The following is a 25,025-nucleotide window of genomic DNA, read 5'->3' as shown; positions in this document are numbered from 1 at the left end:
ATGATACATTCTTGAGAAGCACAATCGCAGTCGCCATTCAGCGATGGCTCCATCGCGGCTGTGAGACTTGTTGCAGTCAAAATCATGCGAAAAATTTTCTATGCGAGGTAGTTATGACGAGCTCACTGTGCGTAAAATTGCAGGATCCTTGTGCTTTATATGTCGCGAGCACGGATAACAATTCATCGGAAAGTAATATAGAAGTTCTTCCCGACAGTATCCTGTTGGAGGTCTTCAACAAGCTCCCATTTGTGTCTCTCTGCGTTGCTGGACGGTGAGGTACTTTCAAATTCAAGCCCCGGTGAAACGTGAAACATGTCAGGTTCGGACCAACGTCACGGATAACAGTAATTATTGCAACAACTACACCAACTTTTTGTTTGACATGAGGAATGAGGAGTTTAATCGCCAGGGTCGATACTCTACCCCCATCGCTGGTTGTGATGTGGGGAATCATATAAGGATCGAAGTCCTGTTGTGTCCGAAAAGGTCAAAAGAGCTTTGTGGGCTGGATTTCACAAGAAACCAAGCAATTTTGCACTGCATAAAACTGTCACTGCACTGTACATATTGCATTTTGACGGTAAAACACCCGTTTCCTAGAATCAAATGATTACATTTAATTTGTTACGTATCCTTGATGCCTGACGTTACACGTAACGTGTTGGCTTCTTGTAATGTGACCGAGTACCTATTTTATGATCGCCATTAAGTTTTGTCACCGTTCATATATATAAAAAGAAAGTTTAGTAGTCTCTACATATTGCCATATGAAGAAGTGACTCATTGTGAAATGTGTACCGATTGCAGAGCATGCAAGCGATGGCACAGAGTATCACGCGACAAAAGTCTTCGGCGGATCGTCGACCTGTCGGCGACGTCCCTCCCCCTTGCCAAGGTGCAGTCACTCATCCACCATCAACTGTGCCCTCAAGTGCAGCAGCTGTACCTCCGAGGGTTCGTGGGCGCGTTCTACTCCGGTAGGACGCAGTGGAAGACGCGTACCATCACTTCCAAGACGCTGTCCCTCCTTCAGAGCAAGTGCCCGTCCCTCGAAGTGTTGAACCTGCACAACGTCTTTCTAGCGACTAGCACAGTGAGCACGCGTATGAGTGTCAAACACTTCCCACCCACCCTGAAACAGCTGAGCCTCCGTGGGTGCTTCTTTCACCCGACAGATTTCTTCCAGTCCGACCCTTCCGTCGCCCTCCGTCTACTCCAAGTCCTGGACGTGGGCAAGTGCTTACTGTTGTCCAGCCACGACCTCCTGCGCTTTGCACACTGGACTTCCTTGCGAGTTCTCTGTTTCGAAGCCTGCCACCGCATCAACGACGGGGGCATTGAAAATTTGGGACCGATCTTGGAGGGCCTTCGTGTGGTCGATATAGAAGGCACGGACGTTAGTGACAAGGGAGTGACCACCCTGTTGACGCAGTGCCCCAGGTTGGAGTCTCTCTTTGCGGGCCACACAGCTCTCACTGGGGCAGCGTTTGTAGAGCAGGGCCCTTCTCATAGTTTGGGCTTGAAGAAAGTGTGCCTGATGAGGACGGCAGTGAGTGAGGACGCTCTGGTGGCCTTGGCAGCCCTGGCCCCGGGTCTCACCTCATTGGTCGGGTCGGGGCCCAAAATGTCTGGGGAGACCGTGCGAAAGCTGCGTGCTCGCTTGCCCCGTTGCTCCACTTTGCACTTTGAAGCATTTGCTACAGGGAAAGACCGTTGCTGTGGACATATGGAAAGCGTTTCTTGTGCGCTCTAATAGGTGAAAGCCTTTGCATAATTTTGTCAACATTGCGAATCAGCTGTTAAAATATTATAGTGTGATACTAAAGGGTGTTTTAATAATGACTGTTGTGTATCCGTCCTGAGTCGATAAGCCATCAGGCGCCTTTGAGCAAGCACAGATGTACACCTATTGTGCAAGGGTTGGTGGATCATTGAGTAGACCATGGCTTTTGACACCTTCTATGAACCTGCAGATTCTTCATCATTTTGCTCATTGCTTGGGAGGTATTCCGCAATCTACTGCTTTTTATAGTTTGAGGTGTTATGGTGCACACACTACAACTCAAGCAGTGGCATTAAATAACTAAGGATATTTAAAAGATTACCTATATTACAATACCGTTACTCTGTAATTGACGGGTCAGAAATTGAGCCATTCTGCTGGGTTGGTGCGCGTATATCCAGTGGTGTAGCCAGAAAAATATTTCTATGGATACTTTACAACGGGGAGGAGAATTCACCATTGTTCCTTTCTTAAATGCATCACCGAAGGTACAATTTTGGGGGCTGAACCCCGCATTAGCCTACGCCACTAGGTATATCAAAAGAAGGTTGGGCTCTCGCCGTGACTGTCCCTAAGAATGTGCCCCATGCAGTGCTCCACTACAGACCATGCACATTTTACATTTTCTCAGTTTTAAACTTTCTCACTATTGTGTTTTTCTTGATACAAGAAAGTGTGTAATCATAACTACATAACTAAAGAGTGTCTTGAAGTTGGGAGTCCCAATGTGCAATGTTTCCAAAGCATGCCATGTTGGGCATTGTTCAAGTGGTCAGGTGCAGATCCAGACCCTCGGTTGGGGGGCGGTTCCTCTGTCGAAGCGCGTAGTGGGGAGGGGACAGAGGGAAATCTAATGTATAAACAGACATTTTTTTGAGGGGGTGCTAACACAAATGCCCCCCCCCCCCCCTTGGATCCACCCCTGCAGCAGTACAACATGCTATGCAAGTAGGTTAGCTGTCTGCAGTCTCCGCAGCTATCCAGTTTCCCTCTCTCCCCTATTGTCCGTGGAGCGACCTCATTGGCCCCTTTCCCATATAAGTGGGAAACAGCTCAATAAGGTGAGGCACAGGCGACTTCTTCTGTGTGTGAGGGGGTGTTGTTATGGTGAAAGAGAGTGAGGTCTGCCTGCTCAGGATAGACCGCATATAGATCCCTGCGGAGTACGGTGCCGGCCTACGAATGCCTCCCTATTTCTGCTCGATCAGTGGACAGGCACTTTGTCACATGGTTTCTCCAAATTTTATCTTCTTCCAAGGGCAGAGATAAACCGGACAAGCTGTCATAGCGGTCGCAGAGCTTTGCCCGGAGTCCCGGAGTTTGCCTACGCGGCATCGCTGCAGCAAAAGCAGAAAACAACAACAACAAAAAATAAAATAAGAATAAAAAGTGTACATGGTCGAAAATGTTAGGCACTGTCTGTCGCTCTATATCCGAAGCTGGCACACCAAAAGATGAGCAAAAGACAAGTTTTCTCGCGGATGTGGGGGAAGCAAGTGATATGCCGTAAGTGATACATTCTCGGGAAGCACAATCGCAGTCGCCATTCAACGATGGCTCCATCGCGGATATTTCAAGCGTTCAAGCGTTTCAAGCATGATTTCAAGCATGACCTACTACTATACTAGAGACCTGGACAGCCACAATGCTCCCAGCACCGGGGTAGTAGTTCTGGCAATCGCCGCTTTGCTATGGGATTTGGCGCTAGCTCGCACTATTCGTTACCACGTGACTTGTCGAAACCGCGGCGATGTATGGTAGGCTATGTTGACAACGACGAAGCAGTCTGAGAGAGATAATAGCGCGTGCTTAGCAACAGCCTGTGCCATAGCCTGTGTATCCCTGCGTAGCAGACTAAAGGCGGTGGCAAGGGTGATTCCCTCTCCCCAATAATGCTATGTGGCGCTTGCAGCGGTCACTAACGCAACTAACCCGTGACCCGTCTCTCCCATAGGGGATCGCCCACAGGGGTGACACAAACCCGCCATTGTTGTAACTACCCTCAAGCGGGTGCTTTTGGCAAAACTGCCATCTTGTCCTGGTCGCACGTCATAGAAAACGTCATTTTGAGGTCATGTGACTTTATTTACATGTCGTTTTGCCGCTTACTGACATATTTTCGCCGTCATAGCACCAAGAGATGACCGTATTTTGCCAGCGTAAACTATGTGGTGCTTCTTCCGCAACATGGTAGCCCATTTCACCTTAGTTTAAGTACATCGCATCGGCTCGGTAAGTCTTAACGCGCGGTCATCATCACATCTTTGGAAGTCGTCAACAATACGAGGCTTTATGAGTAAAACTGCGCGTTTTATTGCGAGATTATCGGATAAAAATAATTACCGTGATCGAAAAACATCCAAAACGTCGTCCAGAAACAACAACCGCATTGTTTACAAACGGTTTGGCTGCCGATCGCGGGCGCCGCCATCTTTAAGGTCACGTGCGCCTTGACGTTTGCTGTGACGTGCGACCAGGACCTGTCCAGGATGCATTGCGTTCGCCCAGCACGCTTTCGTCTACGGAGCAATACATTGGATGCCACCCCTGTGGGATCGCCAGCTGTCCAGGTCTCTAGTATAGAGTAGGTCGTGATTTCAAGTTGCAGAAGGCATGGCACATGGCCCTGAGTCGTTTGGGGTAAAGACACAGACGACACACGAAGTAGACACAGCTGCACGACTTGTAAGTAGACAGGAAGCAGGTGCACAGGACTTGTTGCAGTCAAAGCCACGCTGGAGATTTTCCATGCGAGGAAGTTGCCAAAACTTGGGCATTCCTTTGGTAGGCGTTGCCATTCTGCAAGTCGGCGATGAACCTGGATGGAACTCATTGTACTTCAAATTGTATCTGCAGGACCTCTCCGTCTTATCTGTCACGAGTACGGATAAGAATTCATCGGAAAGTGATATGGAAGTACTTCCCGACAGTATCCTGTTGGAGATCTTCAACAAGCTCCCATTTGCGTCTCTGTGCGTTGCGGCACGGTGAGGTATTTTCGAATTCAACCCTCAGTAAAACATGTCAGCTTTTGATTAACGTGAGAGATAGATAGCGGTAAACATTGGAACTGTTCGAAATGTTTACCGATTGCAGAGTATGCAAGCGATGGCACAGAGTATCACGCGACACAAGTCTTCGCCGAGTCATCGACGTGACGGCAAGGCCCCTCCGCCTGAACAGGGTGCAGTCACTCATCCACTATCAAGTGTACTCTCAACTGGAGCAGCTGTACCTCCGAGGATTCGTCCGATCTGTCTACTCCAGTGGGACGCAGTCGCAAACGTGTACCATCACCTCCAAGACACTGTCCCTCCTCCGCTTCAAGTGCCCGTCCCTCGAAGTGTTGAACCTGCATAGCGTCTTTCTAGGGGCTAGCAGAGGCAGAGCGCATATCAATGTCAAACACTTCCCAGCCACTCTAAAACAGCTGAGTCTCCGTGGGTGCCGCTTTCAGCCGACAGATTTCTTCCAGTCCGACCCTTCCGTTGCCCTCCCTCTACTCCAGGTACTGGACGTGGCCAGCTGCGCAGTGTTTTCCAGCCACGACCTCCTGCGCTTTGCACACTGGACTTCCTTGCGAGTTCTCTGTTTCGAAGACTGCCACCGCATCGACGATGGGGGCATAGAAAATTTGGGACCGATCTTGGAAGGCCTTCGTGTGGTCGATATAGAGAGCACAGACGTTACTGACAAGGGAGTGACCACCCTGTTGACGCAGTGCCCCAGGTTGGAGTCTCTCTTTGCGGGCCATACGCCCCTCACTGGGGCAGCGTTTCTTGAGCTGGGCCCTTCTCATAGTTTGTGTTTGAAGAAAGTGTGCCTGGTGAGGACGCCAGTGAGCGAGGACGCTCTGGTGGCTTTAGCAGCCCTTGCCCCGGGTGTCACCTCATTGGTCGGGTCGGGGTACAGACTGTCTGGGTCGACCGTCCAAAAGCTGCGTGTTCTCTTGCCCCAATGCCCCACGTTGCGGTTTGAAGGATGTGCTATCGTGACGAGAGTTTATTTTTGTGGACACATAAGAGGTGTTTCTTGTGTGCTCAAATAGGTGGAACTCTGTGTGCATTACTTTATAACCCTTGCAAGTTAACTGTTAAAATGTTATAGTGTGATACTACAGTTTTTTTTTTTTTTTAATAATGACTGTTGTGTTTACATCCTGTAGGTGTTCAGTGACTTATGAGCAAGCAGGTTTGCCCTGCCATTGAGTGACAACGGGTTTTTACACACTACAACTAGTTCAGTGGAAAATAAATATTGAAGGATATTTCAAATCCAATTCTGCCACACGGGAAATGGTGACCAGACACATGTACCTATCTCCTGCTGCGTTGATGGCACAGTATTTTTGATGAGAAAAAAAAAAGAGGGAAGCTAGGTGAAAGATGTAGAATGTCTTTATTTGCTACGACCTCCTGCAAGGACAACAGACTAGAAAAGCCCACTTTCTGGAAGGCACAGTCCGGCATCTAAGCCGAGTGCCCAGGTGCTTCTGGGGGGCACTTGGAGCATTTGTATAACAACATACTGGCCCCTGTCGGATATAAAACATGCGGCTAAAAAGATTAGCAAAGGGGCAGCAAGATATCACTGATTGTGCAGAGAAAGAAAGGTAGTGCGTTCAAAAGGCAGGACAACCTCCTGGGAGAGTTTCATCCAAAGCTTATCAAGCATATAGCTCTAATAATATGCGGAAAAAAATGTCTTCCATGTGGATACTTGCATAGGCATGATAAGACACATTTTAAGCGCTTCAAGTATTTTGATCGTCCTTTAAAATATCTCGTGGTGCAGTAGGGCAGCACCTGAGACGCAACTCTGCAATATCTATATCTAGTGCATCATCCTTTAGCAGACAGTGCCGGACATCATTTATCACTTCAAAGCCATGCATGCATCTCAGGTACCAACCCGGCCATGTTGCAAAGAAAAGACGTGCCAAAAAAAGAAAAGAAAGCGCAGCTAAGCATAGCTAGGCTCCTTCGCGATGTATTTTATAGCTCTGAAGACGAGCTCTATTTTAGGGGCGATCTCTCTACACTCGATAGGTTTCGTACTAGTAGTAGGTGATTAAAACTGATAGCCCTGCATGCTCTGTAGTGCAATGTATGAAAATATGCTGGTCGTGCTTCAAGTATCTTCAAGCAGGGTGTAGTCTTGTTTGGCATGGAGACAAGAACGTGTGTTGTTGCAGGGGATAGCAAAATTCTTATGTACAGGTGAGGGAATGCCGGAATGTTGTAGAGCAACGGCTCGACTCTTGTTCACTCCTTGTTGAGATAGTGGAGCACGTAGTGCTGAATCAGGTCGTAGCAGTACTTGTATTCCGTCTGAAACACAAGGGGTAACCCATTATGCTCAGCAATACAGCTCTGCAGCCAGGGCCTGGAGTCTATTTTTTGGCTCTGGGGGTGGGGGCACAAGTGGGAAGTTCCTTGACCACGGCCCCTCGATCGCTCTCCGCTTCGCTTGGAGCAAAGAGGCAAAGGAGCAAGCGCAGAGGAGCGATCAAAGGGCCGTGTCTTGACATACGTGGAAATGTCAACGAATGCAAGGACACTCCTCGTTCTTCATCTTTGCTAAGCTTAAAGCACAGGACCTAAAAAAAAAAACATCCATGTGTACTACTTACCATATTTTCTACAAGCTGCGGTCGATGTCTTCGGACAGTCTTGACAGCTTGGAAAACATCTACTTCCCCGTGCTCTACGACTTGTTCAATGGCTACGTTGGCAGCGCAGTAGACACCTGCTCGGCATTTGCCGTTCCTGCACGCAACGCACGTTTTTCTCGTTTCGTTTTCTTTTCTTTTTCGAGATAGTAAAATGCGCGGTTTTCTTTACTCACGTAGAGACGACCAGAACTGGTCCGTAGGTGGTCCTTTGTCGCCATCGCTCCACCATGTTCATGAGCTCGACGAGGGTGTTTGTGGAGGTGGGAACTTTGTGGTTCTCCGGCCAACAGGTGATCTGGAAGATCTGCGTAGTCTTGGGTTCCGCTTTCACTCCGGCCATCAACTCCGTCAGGGACACCACCTGCGTGCGTGTCCGTGTCACGTTACTGCCTGGCGCGTCGCTTATGTACATCGTGGTCATGTGTGGGCCACGCGGGAGCGGGAACCAGGGATTTCCTCACAGTGATTTGTCTACACCCCTGCTACGACGTTCCCCTTGAGGTTTGGCGACACCCCCTTTCATTCTTTCTTGTGCATCTCCTCCATGTACCCTAGCACCCTCGTCTCTTTCGCTCACCTTCTGGAGGGGGTGCACAACAAAGAAACGGAAGAGACAAGGGGACAATGATATATAAAGATGTTACAAAGTGAACGTAACTGTAATATCGACGCCCTGCCCCCAGTCATTTGCGACATCGGCCCATGATTGTGATATTGGATAAACCATGACTGTTTCCGCAGCTCCCCTCCCCCCTCCAAAGATTTCGCAGCCCCCCAAAGTTTCTGATATCAATACATTTTATTTGGATATATACCGCAGTAGCCGGCTAATACAGGTGTAATAACACCCCTTTCTACGGAATTTCTACCCCCCCCCCCGATAAGAAAATCCCGCACAGAGCTCTGGCAGGGCCTAGAAAATGAGTTATTCCGGGCGACATCATGTTAATCAACTTCAGGGTGTCAATTTCGTTCGAAAATATATAGTTTTTTTCTTTATTCCTTACAGAATTAAAAAAAAAAAAAAAAACTACGAGAGCAAAATAGATGCCGTTTTTACAGTTGAGCTATATGGCCAGGCGAAGGAAGTCTGTATAGCTACACGATCACTAATTACCTAGAATTCACTTACGAACGCTTTAATTAGGGGATTTCGCCCAAATGCGATACAGCAGAACGGGAGACATTCCTCGTTGAAAGCCACTCCATGTTGAAAAAACCCTTAAATGCGCACGTGTGTTGAAATATCAATCGCTGAAATTGCTATGCAAATGAGCCGAAACAAGAACTACGTACTTTTCGAGCGCAAAAAAAGAGCGAAGGCAATCCGTGTGAGAGGGCCACGTGCTTTCTGGCGAGATTCCGCGAGCTCGTCAGGCGCATTTCTACATACTCTACGACAAAAGGAGTAACTTTATTCCCTTTAGGCACTAGATGCATTAGTCCGTTTCTGGACTAAATGTACGGGCGCCTATGCGAAGTTTAGGGACTATTTGCAGCTGCTGGGGGGAGTAAATTTCAGGACCACTGGACTAAAATGGGGAGTTATAGCAGCCTAGCTAGAGGACCAGAAGCTGTAATTGCTCCTCAATTTACTCCTTTTTTTTTTCCTACACTCTAAGAAAAAAAGAGAGAGCAGTTTTACTCCCTTTAGGGAGTAAGTGCACGGGAGTAAATGAATGTCACAGAGTGGAGATCGCATTTCATGCTCTGCTCTATAAGAGTCCCAGGTACATAATTCGTGTGCATGCATGAAAATACTTTGAAGCATACCGTCAACCGTGATATATCGAGTTATATAAAATCTTCCGCCATACATAGTGCACAATTTGCGAAGAAAGAAGCACTAACTGTTTCTCTTGCTCTGTGGAGGTGTAAAATTGTTAAGTTGGCTGAGTAATACAGCCTTATGCTATCATATTGACCAAGAGCACATATTTACGTAGTCTGTTGCATTCGGAAGACCATTTGCGAAGTTCAGTGACAATTTGTTGTCCTGGGGAGTAAATATCGGGGTTAGAGGACTGAAATGGGGAGTAACTGCAGTCTAGGGGGACCAGCTAGAAGCTGCAATTACTCCCCATTTTACTCCTTTTTTTTCCTTAGAGTGTAGAGACGAAGAACATATGAAAGGCCCCCATGAAAAAGGGGTCTCGCGCGGAGGCCCATTGAACTGCTGTTGTGTCACGCACTGCAAGAGAAAGTATGCGAATGGAATGTCAAACCAGCAGCGAAAATAGCGGATAAGAAGCAGGCAAAGACAATGGACGTTAATGTTTATTCTCTCACACGTGCCTCACACGGGTTGGCGTTATTCCCATGCGTCCCTGGAAGAGCCACTCCATCAGGCAGTCCCCGGAAAAGCCTAAAGCCGAAAGCATCTCACATTAGTACCACAGGCATGTCCCACAAAGGCCACAAGGTCTTTCTGTGCAAGGCGCAAGCAAAACGTGGAGCAAAACTCTCATTGTCCAATGCAGGGGCTCACCCATGCATCGCCTGGGCTTAAGTGTAAGGTGATTATCAAAGCCAAAGAAGCAAAGTGCGACAGAGAAATTGTCTTACCTCGGAACCTGCTTTGAACGTTCGCACCCACTGCAAAACAACACAGGCGAAGTCAAGGTGGTCGCAAAGACTTCCTAGACGAGGGTGAAGAACCCCGCGTCCAATGCGGTGAGGGTGAAGAACCAATGCGTCCCGCACGAATGAAATAGAGTCGTGTCTCTTCAATGCGTCACGAAAGCGTGCCCCCGCCATATATTCTTCGTCTTTCTTTTTATTTATTTATTTTATTTTATTTATGATTCTTTTTTTTTTTCCTTTTTTGTGGCGTATTGCTCTTGCGCAAGAACGTTGACCCTGTGCTGTGTGCGTGCGCGCGAGATCTTTGATTGGCACTCCCTCTAGGAACCCCTCCTCAACTCCTTCAGAGAGTCCGAGTGGTGCTGACGCCGCTCTGTGACGTGGAGGGTCCCCCGCATGTAGCGCCACGCCGTGTCGGAATAGCGGACGAATTTTCAGTGAAAAATGAGACATCGCGGCTGCTCTTCAGGCTAGTACTATACGACGGTAACGCGTATTTGCAGACAAAGTGCTGATATCCGCGCGCACAGAGGCGCGTGGTTTCATCCGCACTTTTTTTAGCGCGGATTTCAAAACTCTATACGATTTCTATCATAAAAAAAAGAAAGAAAGAAAGACGTGACGCGGATAGTCGCACTGATCCGCGAACATAACCGCACTGGCCGTAAATGAGCTCCACTTTCCTATAGAGACCGACACGAGGAGACCGCACCTTTTTGTTGATTCTCATGATCCAGGTCTTGATCTTCGGGTAGTGGCTGAAAGAGACGACGTCCACGGTAAACACGGGACCGTATTTCTTCCTTTTTTCTTTTTCGTTGGGCCAGAAGGAAGGGTATGTCTGTGAAGAAAATTAACAGGTACAGCGAGTGGTCTTTTTCGCAGCTTTCCCGGTACTGACGTTTGATGGCGGCGGGTTGCAAAGCACGATGACGGAGTTACAGTCGTGGTCGTACACCAGGGACCACAGGTCCTGCGCAGTTCGAACCATGGGCCATTCCGTTACGATGTACTCCTTGGAACGGCTGTAACCCTGCGAATGGATTAACGAACCCTGGCTGCCATTACTGGAAAGGTGACGACCCGTCGAAAAGAGAAAAGAAAATATCGTAGCACTTTAACTCACATCAACGAAGACGGCGTTGATGTAATCTGTGTTGTCATTGCTCTGGAAGGATGTCAGGTAGGGCCGGAAGTTGTCCGCTTGAAATAAATAAATAAACGCCGTTAATTGCGACACCAGGGACAGATCGCTCTCCAAGCACCAACTCGTAATTTTTATTTCCACGGGTAGCGCATTTCCTAATTTATTCAATTCCAGCTTCACATTTCGCCGACTTGATTAATGTATAATTTATTTGCGGCATTACAATCATTGGAATCCACACGATTCGAAATTCCCGCGCGGAGAGACGTATGCGCGACGTCAATGTGACGTCATTGTGACGACATGAGGGCGTTCGTCAGGCACCAGGCTTCGGCCGCTCTTGCTGCGCAGATCCGCTGCAGGCCACAACGCAACGACAAAATCCACATAACTCTGAAAATACGGCAATTTCGAACGCAAGGGCACGCACGGGGATTTGTTTGGAGTAAAAATACCCATATTTTTATGTCAATTACGCTGAGGAGTGAGCTTTCACTTCGACAGAGGTGCTGACGTGAAGACTTACGGGGCACGGTGGCAACGTCTCGGTTCTTGTCCCTGTTCTCGGGCCTGTGGCCTCCGGCGCAGTCTCCGATGGAAAGTTTGGACGACATCTTGCATATTTTCTGCAAAAAAGAAGGAATAAAAAATAAGAAAGAGAGAGAGAAAAAAAGAGGGGGTAAATTTCTCCTTCAATAACCTCTCGCAATACTGTGTGACACACTTGTATAGCGGGATAAGTCAACGTCACCTAGATACAGCAGGCCTGCTTATTGCCTCCTCTCCCTCCCTCGCTACGTGGACATACAGTGAACCCTCGTTAATATGACCCCCGATAATCTGACATACGCGTTTTACTACCATACTCCTGGGGAACAATGCAGTCAAGCCTCTGCAAATCCCCCTGTTAATATGACAATTCCGCATTATGACCAAAATTTTAGGGGACGACCATGGTCATAATAACGATGGTTCACTGTATAAAGTCAGAATTCGCCTGCTACTGCGATTCGCCGTTCTGCGAATTCAAGAACTCGCAAATGATTGCAGCTAACTTAGATGCTGTAGAGCCGAATCTAGACAAAAAGTGCAACACGCGTTCCAGAAAATCACTCTTGAGGAAGATATGGGACGGTTTTGCGCTTGATTTAAAAGTTTCCCATTTAGTACGCGGAGACGTTCAATCACTACTCGCAGACGACGGTAGTTGGTCTCTATGGCAACGACCAATGAAAGCTTGTTCGTGATTAGCCACCGCCGTTGAAAACACGACCCTGATTGGCTGACTCTTAGTTGTGATGTCAGTCATGTCACATCGACAAGTAAGCAGGCTTTCTCTATCTATGCGGTGTTGGATAAGTGCACCTGGACACCGGCTTATCCTCTGCTTTAGTTCATGCGGGAATTGTCAGAAAAGAAAACATACTTCGTATTCGCGTTGGTATTCATTCACTTTAGTCAATGGATTCTTCATTGATTTGAACTTGAGCTGTTCGGAGAGCTCCGAAAGCGGAAACCACGTCTTGCCGCAGGTGTGGGCTTCTTCCAGAGCTTCGTAGACAAATCGGTACTGTTCCTGGAAGTTCATGGGTGATATGATATGGCTGGTATATACAGGGACACTTATTTGGTGCTCACCAGAGTGGCCAGCAGGCCCTTCCTGGCTGCACGCAGTTTCTTTGTGTAGCCGAAGACGTCGTGTACCCCGTCTTCGTCGACCAGCTCCAGGTTGGCGTCCAGGCACATGTAGGTACCCGTTCGACCGCAGCCGTCACTGTCATACAAGCCGCACGTTTACCAAGTTCTACCGAGTCCTGGTACTTAGTTTCTGTGACTCCGTGTCTTAGTAGTTAGAACTTAATTTTTTTTTATAGATTCATTTTCGCTGAAGGGTCGCTTTTGTCGTACTAATTATCCTCAAACCTGCCATATATCCAACGTCTCGTGAAAACAAATGGTACGACACTCTTAAAACAGAGTGGTGGCGCTCGTTAAAGAGCTCGCGGTTGTCGGCCTCACAGAGGTGGGCAACGTCACCACTAACGCTCTGGGGGAATGTGCGTCCTGGGCCGACTTCTAATGGAACTGTGTGCCGACAAATGGTCTGACGGCGTCTGAGGAAAACGCAGGAAAAACCCTAGACAGCACAGCAGGCACCGGGAGTCGAACCGGGGTACCTTCACCGCATAACACGCTCCTAGCCGACCGTAGCCCCGCCGTACTTTCCAAAATCAGAAGTGATAAAGGCATAATTATGTGCAGTGGTTGGCCTTCAGCATATGTTATGTGCTGAAGTTCTATCTTGAGAGTGTAAACGATAACAGCTGTCTGCGTCCGACGGTCACACATCGGACGAGGTCGTGCTCTGAAAACGAGTCTGCCGCATGGGCTGCGATGGCTCTCAGAAATTTTTTTGGGGGACTGCACCACTTTACAGAAGTGTTCTGGTGTTCACATACAGGACCCATATTACAAAGACGTGCGATACAGCCATCCATGAACTTGAAGTAAATAAATGCTACACGGGCTGGACTGCAAATTATCTAAGCTTGAGCGAAGAGATGGAGTTCATCCCAATAGTTTTGACTACCTTACGATAGTCTGCGCTCACCTGCAGTGTATGACTGTGGGCCCTATGGCAGACCACCGATCCGTAAAGGTCCTCACTCTCCGACGAAAATCCAAGAGCGCGTTGACAAAGGGCTCCGTGTGAGAGTGCCAGCTGGTGAAGTGCAGCTGGAAAACATCCCTTTCTTCCTCGCCCTATAAGAAAAAAAGAAAAATTAACCCACTCGCCTCCTTGTGACATTCACATGTACCTTCTTCAGCTTCAGCGTCCTGATGACAAAGTTGGCCATGGTGTCGACAGACAGTAAGGTAACACTGATGATACCGTACTGCTCAGGCTTGTCCAGTTCCATGGGCCAGTACTGACAGCACATCACCTGTAAAGACACACCATGCAGTTAGTATATATTATACTCGGAGTGAAGATGCGCAAGCTGACCCGTATGAAGTCGAAAACTTTGGTAAGCATGACGACCACGTAGCTCTTCTTCTCCCAGACCATACGCCAGAAGTCGCTGATGGTGTCTTCATTTGGCCCTGCGTGACATAAAAAGCTGTCAACCCTGCTGTATTTCCACCGAACGCTGAACAGACCTTGCGCCGCGATGTACGCGTTGGGCTTGAGAATGCTCTGCGTAAAGAACGATGTTTGTAATAAAGGAAAATCCCCGTTTGAACAAGAAGACCTCTTACATCCACGTGGGTGGCATTGATGTAGTCCGAGTCCGGGACATCGGGCAACGTTTCCAGAACTACTCGGTTGTAGTCATCTGTGTGGATGCAAGGACAGTACATAGTTCACGTAGCCGTATATAGCAGCTAGAAGGAGGTGGGCTTACATGGTAGCATTTTCTTGTAAGTGTTCTTGGGCTCATTAGCAGCTTTGCTCGCGTGACGCATGCAGTGGCTCTCTCCCTTCGTCGCCAGCTGTGGGAGTAATTGACGGCCACAAGTTAGCTACTTTCAGCTTCAATAGGCTGGAAACATGGAATCCGCTAAAGACTCCACTCTCTCTTTCTCTCTGCTTTCGGTTAATACGAGGATTAAATGGAAAACGTGCGCAGTCAAGGCAGGATTAACTACGCCCAATCATCAAGAGCTCACATATTCCTGAAGAGAGTCACGACATACGGGCTGTGGAATCGAACCTGGCCGAAGACGCGAACAAATTGGTTACGTACCAATTACGCTTGTTAGGCTTGTTACACTTGTTGCGCTTGTGTAACATATAAGAGACCATATATAGTCTCTTATATGTTCCACAAGCGCCCCTGGGATCTGCAAGCTGCTTTATAGACGATAATCTATATATCCAGTGCGCGATATTCTGTGGACGTACCTGGGACGTCTGTTGTTTAGTGAGTAAAATCACAATGCAAATGTCGTTCTGGGAAACCCCATGCATATCACATGATTGTCCGGATATTCATTATGTTCACGACCATGCAGAGATGTCCTAGGAATATTAATGGTTTGCTGGAGGTACAGACTGGGTACAAACTACTTAGACCGCTAGGGTCATTAAAGCATCAGTGAGGTAGAAAATTTACATCTTTTGTTGCAGTTTATTGTGCTACAAGCGCGACACGCACTCCTGCGTAAAAACGTTGATAGTACTTGTTCAACAGCGCGCGAGAGGGATCTTTGATCTACGCACGCTCCACAACTGCCTCGCCACCTTTAGATAACTCGTAAGTGAGTGAGTGAGTTACGCTGGCGCCACTCCGTGACGTGGAGAGTCCGCCGCAAGCAGTGCTGCATCATGTCCGTAGCAGACGAATCTTCAGTGGGAAATGAGACTTTGCGTTTGGTCTCTACGGTGATGCTACGTCACACGGACCAGATTACGTCATGCAAGGAGACAGGGCCAGACATTCAAGGTGACGCCGCACCTCTCATTCAGTTTACTTTTTTTTTTTTCAAGGCGTGCGTTTTTGTAAATTAAATTGCGCAGTGACAGGGACACCGTGCAGCGAAAATAGTACACGCATGGGTGGATCCCTGATAGGCGACTCGATAAATGAAGCAGGCTTTCGAGCAATGCACAGTCAATGGTCAGTTCCTTACATCTTTAAGCACTGGATGTTGTGTGCCGAGTTCCTGCGCACGTTAGAGAATAGGTAAACAGGTAATTTGAGTAGATTTACATGTAAAGTAGTGCAAGCACATTTTTGTGGCGACATGGGCTGCACGTGCCGCGGTATAGGACTGCTGATAATTTTCAACCACCAGGGGTTATTTTGACGTGCGCCGAAAATGTACGACACGCGGTGCTAAAAGGACCCTCAGGTATAGAGTTTACGGACGTTGTGTGTGTGAGTGTAGGGGGGGGGGCACTCACGATCATGGCTATCACGCGACGTCAAGCAAGAAACTATCGCAACAAAGGAGCTTTGGCGAGTAAACTTTAACGAGAAAACATGTACTAGTGCACGCCCTAGCGGCGCGTATACTGACCTCGAATTCTGTCTTGAGCAATACATCGTACTTCTTGAAAAGTGCGATGTGTTTGGAGAATTGTGACAGCTCGAGGGGGCGAGTAGGGATGAAGGCAGACGCTTCGTCGGGTAAAGGCAACAGGCCGCTGTTGAGGAGCGCCAACTGCAAGACGTTCATCTTGCTGTGGACCTTGCAGTTGGTCGCCTTCTTGGCTGCCCCCTTGGGTCTCCTGCTGCCCATCGCTTACACCACTGCCTGCTTGGAAGAACATTGACGCAATCACGGCTTACGGTAACTTTACAAAGGTCCGTTCGAGTGTTGCAATGGTCGTACAAACTGCGCCAACACTGCCAACATCAACGTATCATCATATAAATGGGACGTTTTTATGAAGAAACACCTTTTTCCTATTCCGCATGCTCACCTACAGAGTGTAACAGCAGTGTTGAAAAAAAGTATTTGCAAGCATCCTTCTGAAACACTGCTTGGAATATGAATAATATGTTTTAAAAGAAATATACACCCCGCTGAAATGATGTTTTGAATAGAATACCCCTTCTGAAATGGTGTTTCAAACGGAGTACATGTCGGCTGGCCTTCGGTGGCCCAGATGTTAGGAGCATGGCTATTTTCCAGATAGCCGGGCGGCGTGCACATATCATCCGTGAGCGTCGTTATTTGGGTCTGTGGAGAGCTCTTGCCGCTGGCTTACAGCGACTCAGCCTTCGATCATGATCAAGATGAGTGGCATATCAAGTTCTAGTATAAGGCCACTAGGACTGTACTGCCCCACGTAGCGACTCTTCCGGAGTTTCAAGATTGTTCGCATGGCATGGCACGTACAAACAGCAATCTTCCTTTGGAGCGTTGTTGTCTGGTATGTAAGATAGTATCTGTGTAAAAGGAGCTACCTCAATAGGTATAGCTCTCTTGCTGGATGACAATACACATGTACTCCGTACTCGTACATGTACTCGGCTGTGCTGTCTGTGGTTTTTCTTGGGTTTCCCTCAGACGCTTTCAGACGTACGTCGGCACATTTCCCTTAGAAGTCGACCCAGCAGGACGCACATTCCTCCAGGGCGTCAGTTGTGACGTTGCCCACCTCTGTGAGGCCGTTCACCACCACCACCACCAGATCTACTCCGTCCTACTTGGAAACGGAGTTCTCTCTCGAATATGTCCTTTGAAATTATTCTTTTTGTAGAATACCTAATTTAGCAACAAGGTCGTGCTGAAGACTGGGAGGTGGTGGGTTCGAATCCTACCGCCGACTGTGCTGTTTGAGTTTTTTCCTGGGTTTTCCGAAGACCTTCCAGGCGAATGTTGGCACAGTTCCCCATGAAGTCGACCCAGGACGCATACTAACCCCTCTATCCCCCACTACTTCCTGCTGTCCTCTCTCCATCTGTCCACGTCTGTACGCCGCTCATAGCCACAGTTGCTTCGCGGCGCTAACACGCAATAATAAAAAAATAATTTATCAGTTTTTTCTCCTTTTGTTTTGCAGGGCACCCTTCTGTATGGTGTGAAGCATACATTACAAGGATGTGTCATATAGGAAAAGCATTTTTTTTCCTTAGAAAATTTTCCCGGCAACAGCACTGTAAGCGAAGCGTTTTCGTATTGCCAACTGTAGGACGGGACAAGCGTAAGCTTGCCCAGAACGCAAAATCCAGAAATGGTAATCCAGAAATCGTATTGCTACAAAAAAGTTATTCCGGAATAATAACACTCCACGAGGCACGCAATCAGCGACCAGACATTCAAATATCGATCCCGTAAGAAGAACGGTTTTGCGGGTGTCGGGGTGCACATGCTTCGGATGCCACGGCGTCTACGGAATTATTTTTCTGCGGGGTTCACGAACGAGTCATTTTTTTACGTGAATGGCGGAGAGCTTTAGATGCGATGTCGTCGCATCCGATAAACAGCTGCACGAAGCTCTAAAAATAAGCGCTCTGCGGCAGGGAAGACGTGGGCTACCCCGAGTGGCTAAGTTTAGACCCACGGCCATGGCAGTCCGCCCCACAAACATTCTTCATTGATGAAACTCCGATTCTTCTGACGCTGGCCACCATGCCGTCGAGCAACCACATAGGAGTACCATTCTCGTCTGTCCCCCTCTTTGACGTTGGTTCTAAAAAAAATTTCGCACGATTGGGATTTAAACCAAAGAGAGAGATTCACGATGATGACTCGGAGTTTCATGGCTCGTGAGAGTCTTACACTGTTAAAACTGAAGGTGGTGGTTGTGGTGGTGGTGACAAAGAACCGGCTTACCGTTGTTGGCCTCACGTATGTGGGTTGCGTCACGACTGTAGCCAGGATAAGATGAGATTGTGTGATAACAGATGAAGGAATGATGATGGCCGAAAGTTAAGATCTAGGGCAGTCACTGCAGTATTGACGAGAAGTACGAGCAGTACTCATAGCCTTCGAGCGAGGCCAGATTCCTGGAGAAAGCAAAGGAGGCTGCGAATTTTGGAGTGTCTTTCCGTGAAAGAGCCTCTGGGATGTAAGACATCATCCACCGTACAGTTCCTGCAATCGCCAAGATATTTCTCCCGCACCGCAGCATATGCACAGCAATGCCAGTAGGATGTGTTCTATAGTTTCAATTTGCTGACAATGAACTGAACTGCACCACATAGCGGGATCCCAGCCAACCACCATTCCGAACGGTGCCATTCTGTGTCCCGATTTGTTGAAAACAGAGGGGAGGGGCCTATCCTGGACACGCATGACGTGTCCAAGATAGGCGCCTCCTCCCATTTTGAACAAATTAGGAGACAGAATAATATATCATTCGGAATGGTTGTTGGCTATAGGAACGTGCTGTGTGGTGCTTGTGTGGTGGTGCGGCGTGGTGAGGTACCCGGGTTCGAATCCAGGTGCCGGGTGTGCTGTAGTGTATGTCTGTGGTTTTCCCTGGGTTTTCCTCAGACGCTTTCAGACATATGTCGGCACAGTTCCCCTAGAAGTCGGCCCAGGATGGACATTCACCCAGGGCGTTAGCCGTGACGTTGCCCACCTCTGTGAGGCCGACAACGGCCGAGTCCTTTCAACCCCCACCCCCTCTTTGAACGGTGTACCACCATTATACCATTATACACCGAGACTCGCGGACGGTGAAGGAACCCGAGTTAGAAATTAACGCCATAAAGTCAATAAGGCTGTACGGGGAGTATGGTTATGCACTCTCTGGGGGGCGAAACAATAATTTTGGGGGACTAAGATATACATTCCCACAACCAGTAGTCCTCTTTTTGCACTAAATGTACGAAAACTTATTTTATGGATGTGTGCTATATTTATGGATATATTTATTGATGATATTTTATGGATGGATTTTATGGATACTGTTTTATAGGGAGTAAACTTCAGAGTGAGGGGACCCAAATGGGGAGTAATTGCACTCTAAGAGACTATAATAGCCCGTAACTTCTCAATTGAATGGTGGCAGTTGAAGATAAATTCGTTCAATTGAAGTATGCAACTGGGCGTTATGAGGCTTGTGTTGCGTTTGTCCCTCTATATTGATAAGCCTCATCCACTACACTACACTACACTACAACACAAGAAAAACTCGGTTTTTCACTACAACGCTGTAATTGCTATTCTTGGAGTGGTTTCTTCTAACCGCTTCTTCGGCTTATACCCGAATCGAATACGAAGCGAATAGTTGCATAAGTGAACCGCCGCATGTGCAGCCGATATACGGATATTTCCATGAAGCAGAACGCACTCTGTTTCATATACCCCTCTCTTCCAGTGTTTTTGAGCTTACGAGTGGCAGCAAAGGAACTCTTCGGATATACTCGCGCCTAAGAACGTTCAACTGAGCCTGTTGGTAAGCCATCCAGTATTGAAAGCACTAAAAACAAACAAAGAGAGGAGGATACACACGCACGTAGCGCACTAAATTCCATTTAGTGCTCGTCCTTGGAGTACTCCCTTCCAGTGGCGGATCCAGACCTTCGGTTTTTTTTTCTTTTTTTTGCGGTTTCTTTGTCGAAGCACACGTAATGGAGGAGTGTGTAAAGGAGAGTGAAATCCAATCTATAAACCGAGTTCTTCTTGTGTGCAGGGAGGGGGGGGGAGGGGCAATCGTCCAACTGTCCCTCTCCCCCTGGATCCGCGACTGCTCCCACCTTGTATCTTCTATTTCGTTCTGCCATGTGTCTTCATCAGCTCGCTTAGCATTCTACACTCCTTTTCCTTGTCGACAAGGACAGTCGACGCATTACTAACACAGCGCCCTCTCCGTTCGTCTTATATACGTGTTTGCGTTGTCACTGTGTGTGTTTTTAGTGCTCTTGTACTCGATGGATATACATTTACTTTGGAAAAGACATCGCTTCGATTCCATTCGAAATTCCAGTGGAGAATTGCATGTAAGGTTCGGAATTCGAATCGACTGATTATGCGGTTCAGCGTCCGAAAAATTCGCATATCCGCGCACTGCCCCAACAGTGAAAAAGTGAGACTGAAATATTATACAGGGTGTTCAAAATTAAGCTTTCACTAGGACTTTATAAATAGGCGAATAAAAGCAAAACTGGTGCTATTTTTCTGTTCCTTGAGTAAGAAACAGGTGCCACATAATTAGCAGCACCTGTTTCTTATACAAGTATAGCGTAAAGTTATCATCCGGTTTCCTGTCATCGCTGTGTTTGCGTAGCGCTCGTGAAAGCTTCATTTTGAACGCCCTGTATGATGGAACCTGAGAATGATTGTGACGTTATAGGCCCTTCAACTAAAAAGTCACTAAAAAGTTGTACTACAATATACAAGAGTAGCAAGGCGGGGTTTCCAGGGGCGGTTCTAGGATTTTTCCGAGGGGGTGGGGTGGGGGCCCGCTATGGACAAGTGCCAGGTGCATGCTGGGATTGGTCCACTGAACCCTATATTTAAGTCTGGAATTAGGGGGGGTTCGGACCCTGGACCCCCCCCCCCACACACTAGATCCGCGCCTGGGGGTAGATCTTATGTTGACATGTCAGGAAATGAACAGCAGTCCAGAAGGCAACCAGACGAAGGACCACAACACGAATACTGCTATTCCTATTATACCGCTATTATTTTATATTGCTATTATATTCGTGTTGTGGTTCTTCGTCTGTGTGTCCTTTGGCGCAATAGGAACGATCCGGGGTAGTAGGTATAGGTTCATGATGGCGAATAGCAGCAAGAAAACAAGGACATAGGTAGAAGTAAACAGGACAATCGACTGTTTAGTTCTGTCCTGTTTACTTCTACCTATATGTCCTTGTTTTCTTGCTGCTATTCGCCATCATGTCCTTTGGCTCCTGTTCATTTCCTCAATTGCACTACAATTTCACGAACCGTACAGGGGGAACTATATCATCCAGCAATATCAAAGAGCACGCAGTCGAAAACACACCACAACCGGAAAATATCGAGAGTGCCTTTTTATATTTTCTGGGCTGCCGACAAATTTGGAGCGAGACAAAAATAATGCGAAAGCTAAACCGCTGAAACTTATTCGTTCTTCACTAATTTCACGATCCACGAACATTGGCTTCCCTGAAATATACTGCGGAACAGCGAAAGCATAAGTGAAGTCTACGGGGGTCTACCCGCAGTAGTTCTGTTTTCGTCTTATGCCCCTGAAGAAGCGAGATGTCAAGGTGAGGCATCCCTGCATGCTATGCGGTCGAGGGCACGCCTTGACACGGCACTGGGGTCAGGGATACGACGAGGGGGAGAAAATGTGGACCGCAGACTTATTTTCGACAACATCTTTCGCGGCGGATTTTCCAGAGATCTTCCGACGTCCCCGGCGTTTGTCTGTGGCGGGAAACCGACTTTTAGAATGTCCTGCCAAGATGCATGATCAATTGCCCTCGTCACTTTGCACTTGCAGAAGAGCAGAGATGGAAAATTTCCGACAATTTTATACTGCTGGAAGAATGCTGTTTGTCGTCCGTGTTTTCTTTTTTCTTTTTTTAGAAAAACTGACACGCACGCGTAATTTTAAATCTAGCGAACATTAGAGGAGAGATCATAATATAATATGAATACATATTTTATCTATTTAGCGTACAAATACGAAATCTAACGTGTCTAGATCAAAGCAACCATCAGCGCAAGCCTTGACTAGAACCACGAAAAGCATGTGTAGTTATACATGGAGACTGAAAATTACTCTTAATTACCATAAATTACCATTAATTTGCCTGCTGTCTCAGCTTTTCTTCTCGGAAAGAACTGAGATATGAAAAAAAAAGATAAACTGACGTTTCAGTGTTCAGTTACTAAGATTTTTTGAAGAGTACGAGCGTCCACCACATAAATAAAAAAGCGGAGTAGCTCTTGCTGATATTTGGCCTGGTATGCTATGGATTACATTTCGCCAGAATTCTTTTACTCTTTGTTTTGAGGACCGCATTTTTTTCCGACGTCGAGGAAACAGACGGAAAGACACCTTTGTTTTTGTTCCCAGCTTTTTCTTTATTATTATTATTATTTTTTCGCTCGAAGCCTGCTTCTCTGTAGACAACGATAGACGCTCATATGTTCTCAACATTTTTGGATAACATGGTCAAGCGCCCATCATCTCCGGTTCCTGGGAGAACGCAATCGATCGCTTCCGTCTCTTTTCAGGATAATGACTTCAAAGAGAAAGCGTCGGAATCCTCCTTTACTTTCGCAGATTTCTGGACCAACGTGACCTGAAACTTTCCTGGCTGATTACAAAATTTAACTTGCGAAGGATTTTTCACTAATCCGCCTATCTCGTGCAGAACAGTCGGCTGTTCCGGCGTATTTAGCCGTCTGTCCTTATCGGGTCAAATCCTTTTCCAGGATACCGGAGGGGAACAATCCAGAGACCCTAAGTGCATATTACGTTCATAAATTTGTCGGAATGAGTTACAAGGCACGGAGAAAAGCACACATTTCGTGTGGACAATTCGTATTTAAAAACTCTGTCGTTGACAACGAGGCGCCAGAGAACACTTTGGGACAGTTTGTTTTGGCCTGCCGCATGATATGCTCGGCGCACGCGACAATCGACGTGCTCGACACCTGAATTGATTGCGCGTCGCCGAGTGGACGTTGTAATTATGAATGTTTCAAAAGAATAACTCTCTGCTTTCGCAGCAAAGATCCGTAACATGTATTAGAATGGCAGGATGACATTGAGAATAGTACAGAAAGGTAACTTCGAGACAAAATTGGAATGGCACCCGCGTTGCAGCTTTAAAAAAACAAAATATTAAGGCTCTGCAGCCGATGCAGATGTGGTACGTGAGGTTACAAAGGAGAACTGAGAATATCATTGTACTCGTTTTCGAAAGGATATATATATATAAACACAAACGAACACAAAAAAACTTGTCGTATTGAAACCAGTACAATAATTGTAGGACCGTTGAATGTATACTGGTATAGTTCTGACACGTTTTAAAGCTAGCTTCTATTTTAAAAGAAAAGAAAGAGAAAAAGACGCCCCGATTGCCATTTCGAAATGGGACAATGGTAAGACTTAATCTACGATCTTGGTGTTAGACTTCAGCGTGATCACGCCTCCTCAAAGTGTATTTGTCCTTAGTATGCACGATTCACGACGAGGACGGTATGAAATTGTATCGCTGATGAAAAGCATTTCAGAAAAAAAAAATAATAATAAAAAACTGCTTCGTACTTGTCGTTTGTATTACAAAAATAATAACAGTACGTTCTACCCTACGGCTTACCATTATGAGACACAAGGGAGTTGTTCTTCGAGAACTAGCGCCCTCAAATCCATCGGACAAGACAAACGAAAGCACACGAAAGCTTCGAGGGCTGCACCTGTAAGTGAGGAATTTTGCGAGGCTGCGCACATAAAAACGCACGGAGGCATCGGAGGGGCAAAGCATCCCAGTGCGTCGCGATGTACCAGTGCTGGAGAGATGTTTTCATGCCACAAAAGCAGCACACTCTCATAACGCTGGCACTGGCTTGACGACAGTCACACCCAAATGCAATTTCACAAATGGAAACGCTAACAAGGGTCCCGTGAATGATGAATACGCAAGAGCGCACTTTGGGATTGGAGACAACACATCCCGGAGACTCGCATCGTGCAAACGAGCGCCTGTCGCGCATCAAAGACGCTGCTAGTCCTTTACAACGTATAAGAATATCGCGAAATGGGCGTCCTTACCATTTTGTTCGAGTTGGCTCAGATGACGTTATGAGAAGAGTGTTATCCCTGAGCAGATCCCGGCAGCAGAATCCGTCTCTCCTGCGCCGGCCGCCTCATCGTCTGCTACAAAAAAGAAACGCTCCTCCCACGTGACTTCCGGTGCGCGCGCCTCTATCTGCTTTCCTCCACTTTCGGAGGATGGGGATGGCTCGCGAAAAAGAAAAGGGAACGCGATGGATGATAAAATGCACGCTCTATTTACTTTTCGTTCCTTTCCGCATTTTTTAACTGCCGCGGTTCGACGACGACGGAAAATATATGACCATTATGGCCGTAAACGGATTGGCCAAATGTGGGGCTTCCCTGCAGCGCAGTAATCTCGTTACCAAACGACGCATTTGCCCTGTAAGATTTCCTTGCGAAGAAGCAAGACTCGCAGAAGGGTCGCTTCTGTGCACAAAATTGTTCGGTTACGTTTTTGTGCATGCCATATCATGCCATCTTCCCAGAAAGGAGCCATCTGTAGTCACTGGACAAAATAAAACAAATAAACTGTACAGCTTGGAATAAGAAACCAGAATCGATAAAATGTAAAGATGCAACGAACAATTCAGGTGCACGGATGTTTGGTTCCCCCAGAAATGTCTTCCTTCTGCCACATTTGGACACA

At 47.3% G+C, this 25,025-nt stretch overlaps 3 protein-coding genes across 6 annotated transcripts; 2 read left to right on the top strand and 1 right to left on the bottom strand.

Moving 5' to 3' along the window:
• The first annotated feature begins 19 nt into the window (after positions 1-19).
• On the top strand, positions 20-1,845 carry LOC135392687 (F-box/LRR-repeat protein 12-like). The gene is made up of 2 exons (XM_064623414.1): positions 20-274; positions 811-1,845. The coding sequence occupies exons 1-2, from the start codon at positions 114-116 to the stop codon at positions 1,754-1,756; spliced, it is 1,107 nt and encodes a 368-aa protein (XP_064479484.1). The 5' UTR covers positions 20-113; the 3' UTR covers positions 1,757-1,845.
• A 2,366-nt stretch (positions 1,846-4,211) lies between these two features.
• LOC135390972 (F-box/LRR-repeat protein 12-like) lies at positions 4,212-5,918 on the top strand. 2 transcript variants are annotated; one of them, XM_064620992.1, is made up of 3 exons: positions 4,212-4,471; positions 4,643-4,773; positions 4,883-5,918. In XM_064620992.1, the coding sequence occupies exons 1-3, from the start codon at positions 4,400-4,402 to the stop codon at positions 5,832-5,834; spliced, it is 1,155 nt and encodes a 384-aa protein (XP_064477062.1). In that variant the 5' UTR covers positions 4,212-4,399; the 3' UTR covers positions 5,835-5,918. The 2 variants fall into 2 exon arrangements, with proteins under 2 accessions (XP_064477062.1, XP_064477063.1); XM_064620993.1 differs by lacking the exon at positions 4,212-4,471 and adding an exon at positions 4,483-4,570.
• Positions 5,919-6,165: 247 nt separating this feature from the next.
• Positions 6,166-24,482, bottom strand: LOC135390970 (receptor-type tyrosine-protein phosphatase kappa-like). Of its 3 annotated transcripts, XM_064620989.1 has the most exons (18): positions 24,374-24,482; positions 16,216-16,455; positions 14,598-14,685; positions 14,452-14,528; positions 14,353-14,389; positions 14,198-14,295; positions 14,010-14,135; positions 13,802-13,953; positions 12,829-12,964; positions 12,617-12,766; positions 11,717-11,816; positions 11,170-11,246; positions 10,945-11,076; positions 10,756-10,884; positions 10,026-10,055; positions 7,634-7,821; positions 7,419-7,554; positions 6,166-7,116 (listed from the first exon to the last, which is right to left on the bottom strand). In XM_064620989.1, the coding sequence occupies exons 2-18, from the start codon at positions 16,435-16,437 to the stop codon at positions 7,051-7,053; spliced, it is 1,944 nt and encodes a 647-aa protein (XP_064477059.1). In that variant the 5' UTR covers positions 16,438-16,455; positions 24,374-24,482; the 3' UTR covers positions 6,166-7,050. The 3 variants fall into 3 exon arrangements, with proteins under 3 accessions (XP_064477059.1, XP_064477060.1, XP_064477061.1); XM_064620990.1 differs by lacking the exon at positions 10,026-10,055; XM_064620991.1 differs by lacking the exons at positions 6,166-7,116; positions 7,419-7,554; positions 7,634-7,821 and adding an exon at positions 9,531-9,825.
• Positions 24,483-25,025: the final 543 nt, after the last annotated feature.

The sequence above is a fragment of the Ornithodoros turicata genome, chromosome 4 (genome assembly GCF_037126465.1).
Source record: "Ornithodoros turicata isolate Travis chromosome 4, ASM3712646v1, whole genome shotgun sequence".
Lineage (NCBI taxonomy): Eukaryota > Metazoa > Arthropoda > Arachnida > Ixodida > Argasidae > Ornithodoros > Ornithodoros turicata.
Note: the sequence above shows the minus strand (reverse complement) of the source record. Positions and strands in the feature narration are given on the sequence as shown.

What these genes read in the sequence shown, in the direction of transcription:
- LOC135392687 (XM_064623414.1), top strand. Translation starts at nt 114, where the DNA reads ATGACGAGCTCACTGTGCGTAAAATTGCAGGATCCTTGTGCTTTATAT. An exon ending in TCTCTCTGCGTTGCTGGACG is followed by an intron (nt 275 to 810) that starts GTGAGGTACTTT and finishes TACCGATTGCAG; the next exon opens with AGCATGCAAGCGATGGCACA.
- LOC135390972 (XM_064620992.1), top strand. Translation starts at nt 4,400, where the DNA reads ATGGCACATGGCCCTGAGTCGTTTGGGGTAAAGACACAGACGACACAC. An exon ending in TAGACACAGCTGCACGACTT is followed by an intron (nt 4,472 to 4,642) that starts GTAAGTAGACAG and finishes TTGTATCTGCAG; the next exon opens with GACCTCTCCGTCTTATCTGT. An exon ending in TCTCTGTGCGTTGCGGCACG is followed by an intron (nt 4,774 to 4,882) that starts GTGAGGTATTTT and finishes TACCGATTGCAG; the next exon opens with AGTATGCAAGCGATGGCACA.
- LOC135390970 (XM_064620989.1), bottom strand. Translation starts at nt 16,437, where the DNA reads ATGGGCAGCAGGAGACCCAAGGGGGCAGCCAAGAAGGCGACCAACTGC. An exon ending in TTACAAGAAAATGCTACCAT is followed by an intron (nt 14,529 to 14,597) that starts GTAAGCCCACCT and finishes GCATCCACACAG; the next exon opens with ATGACTACAACCGAGTAGTT. An exon ending in CGCAGCTTGTAGAAAATATG is followed by an intron (nt 7,117 to 7,418) that starts GTAAGTAGTACA and finishes CTTGTGTTTCAG; the next exon opens with ACGGAATACAAGTACTGCTA.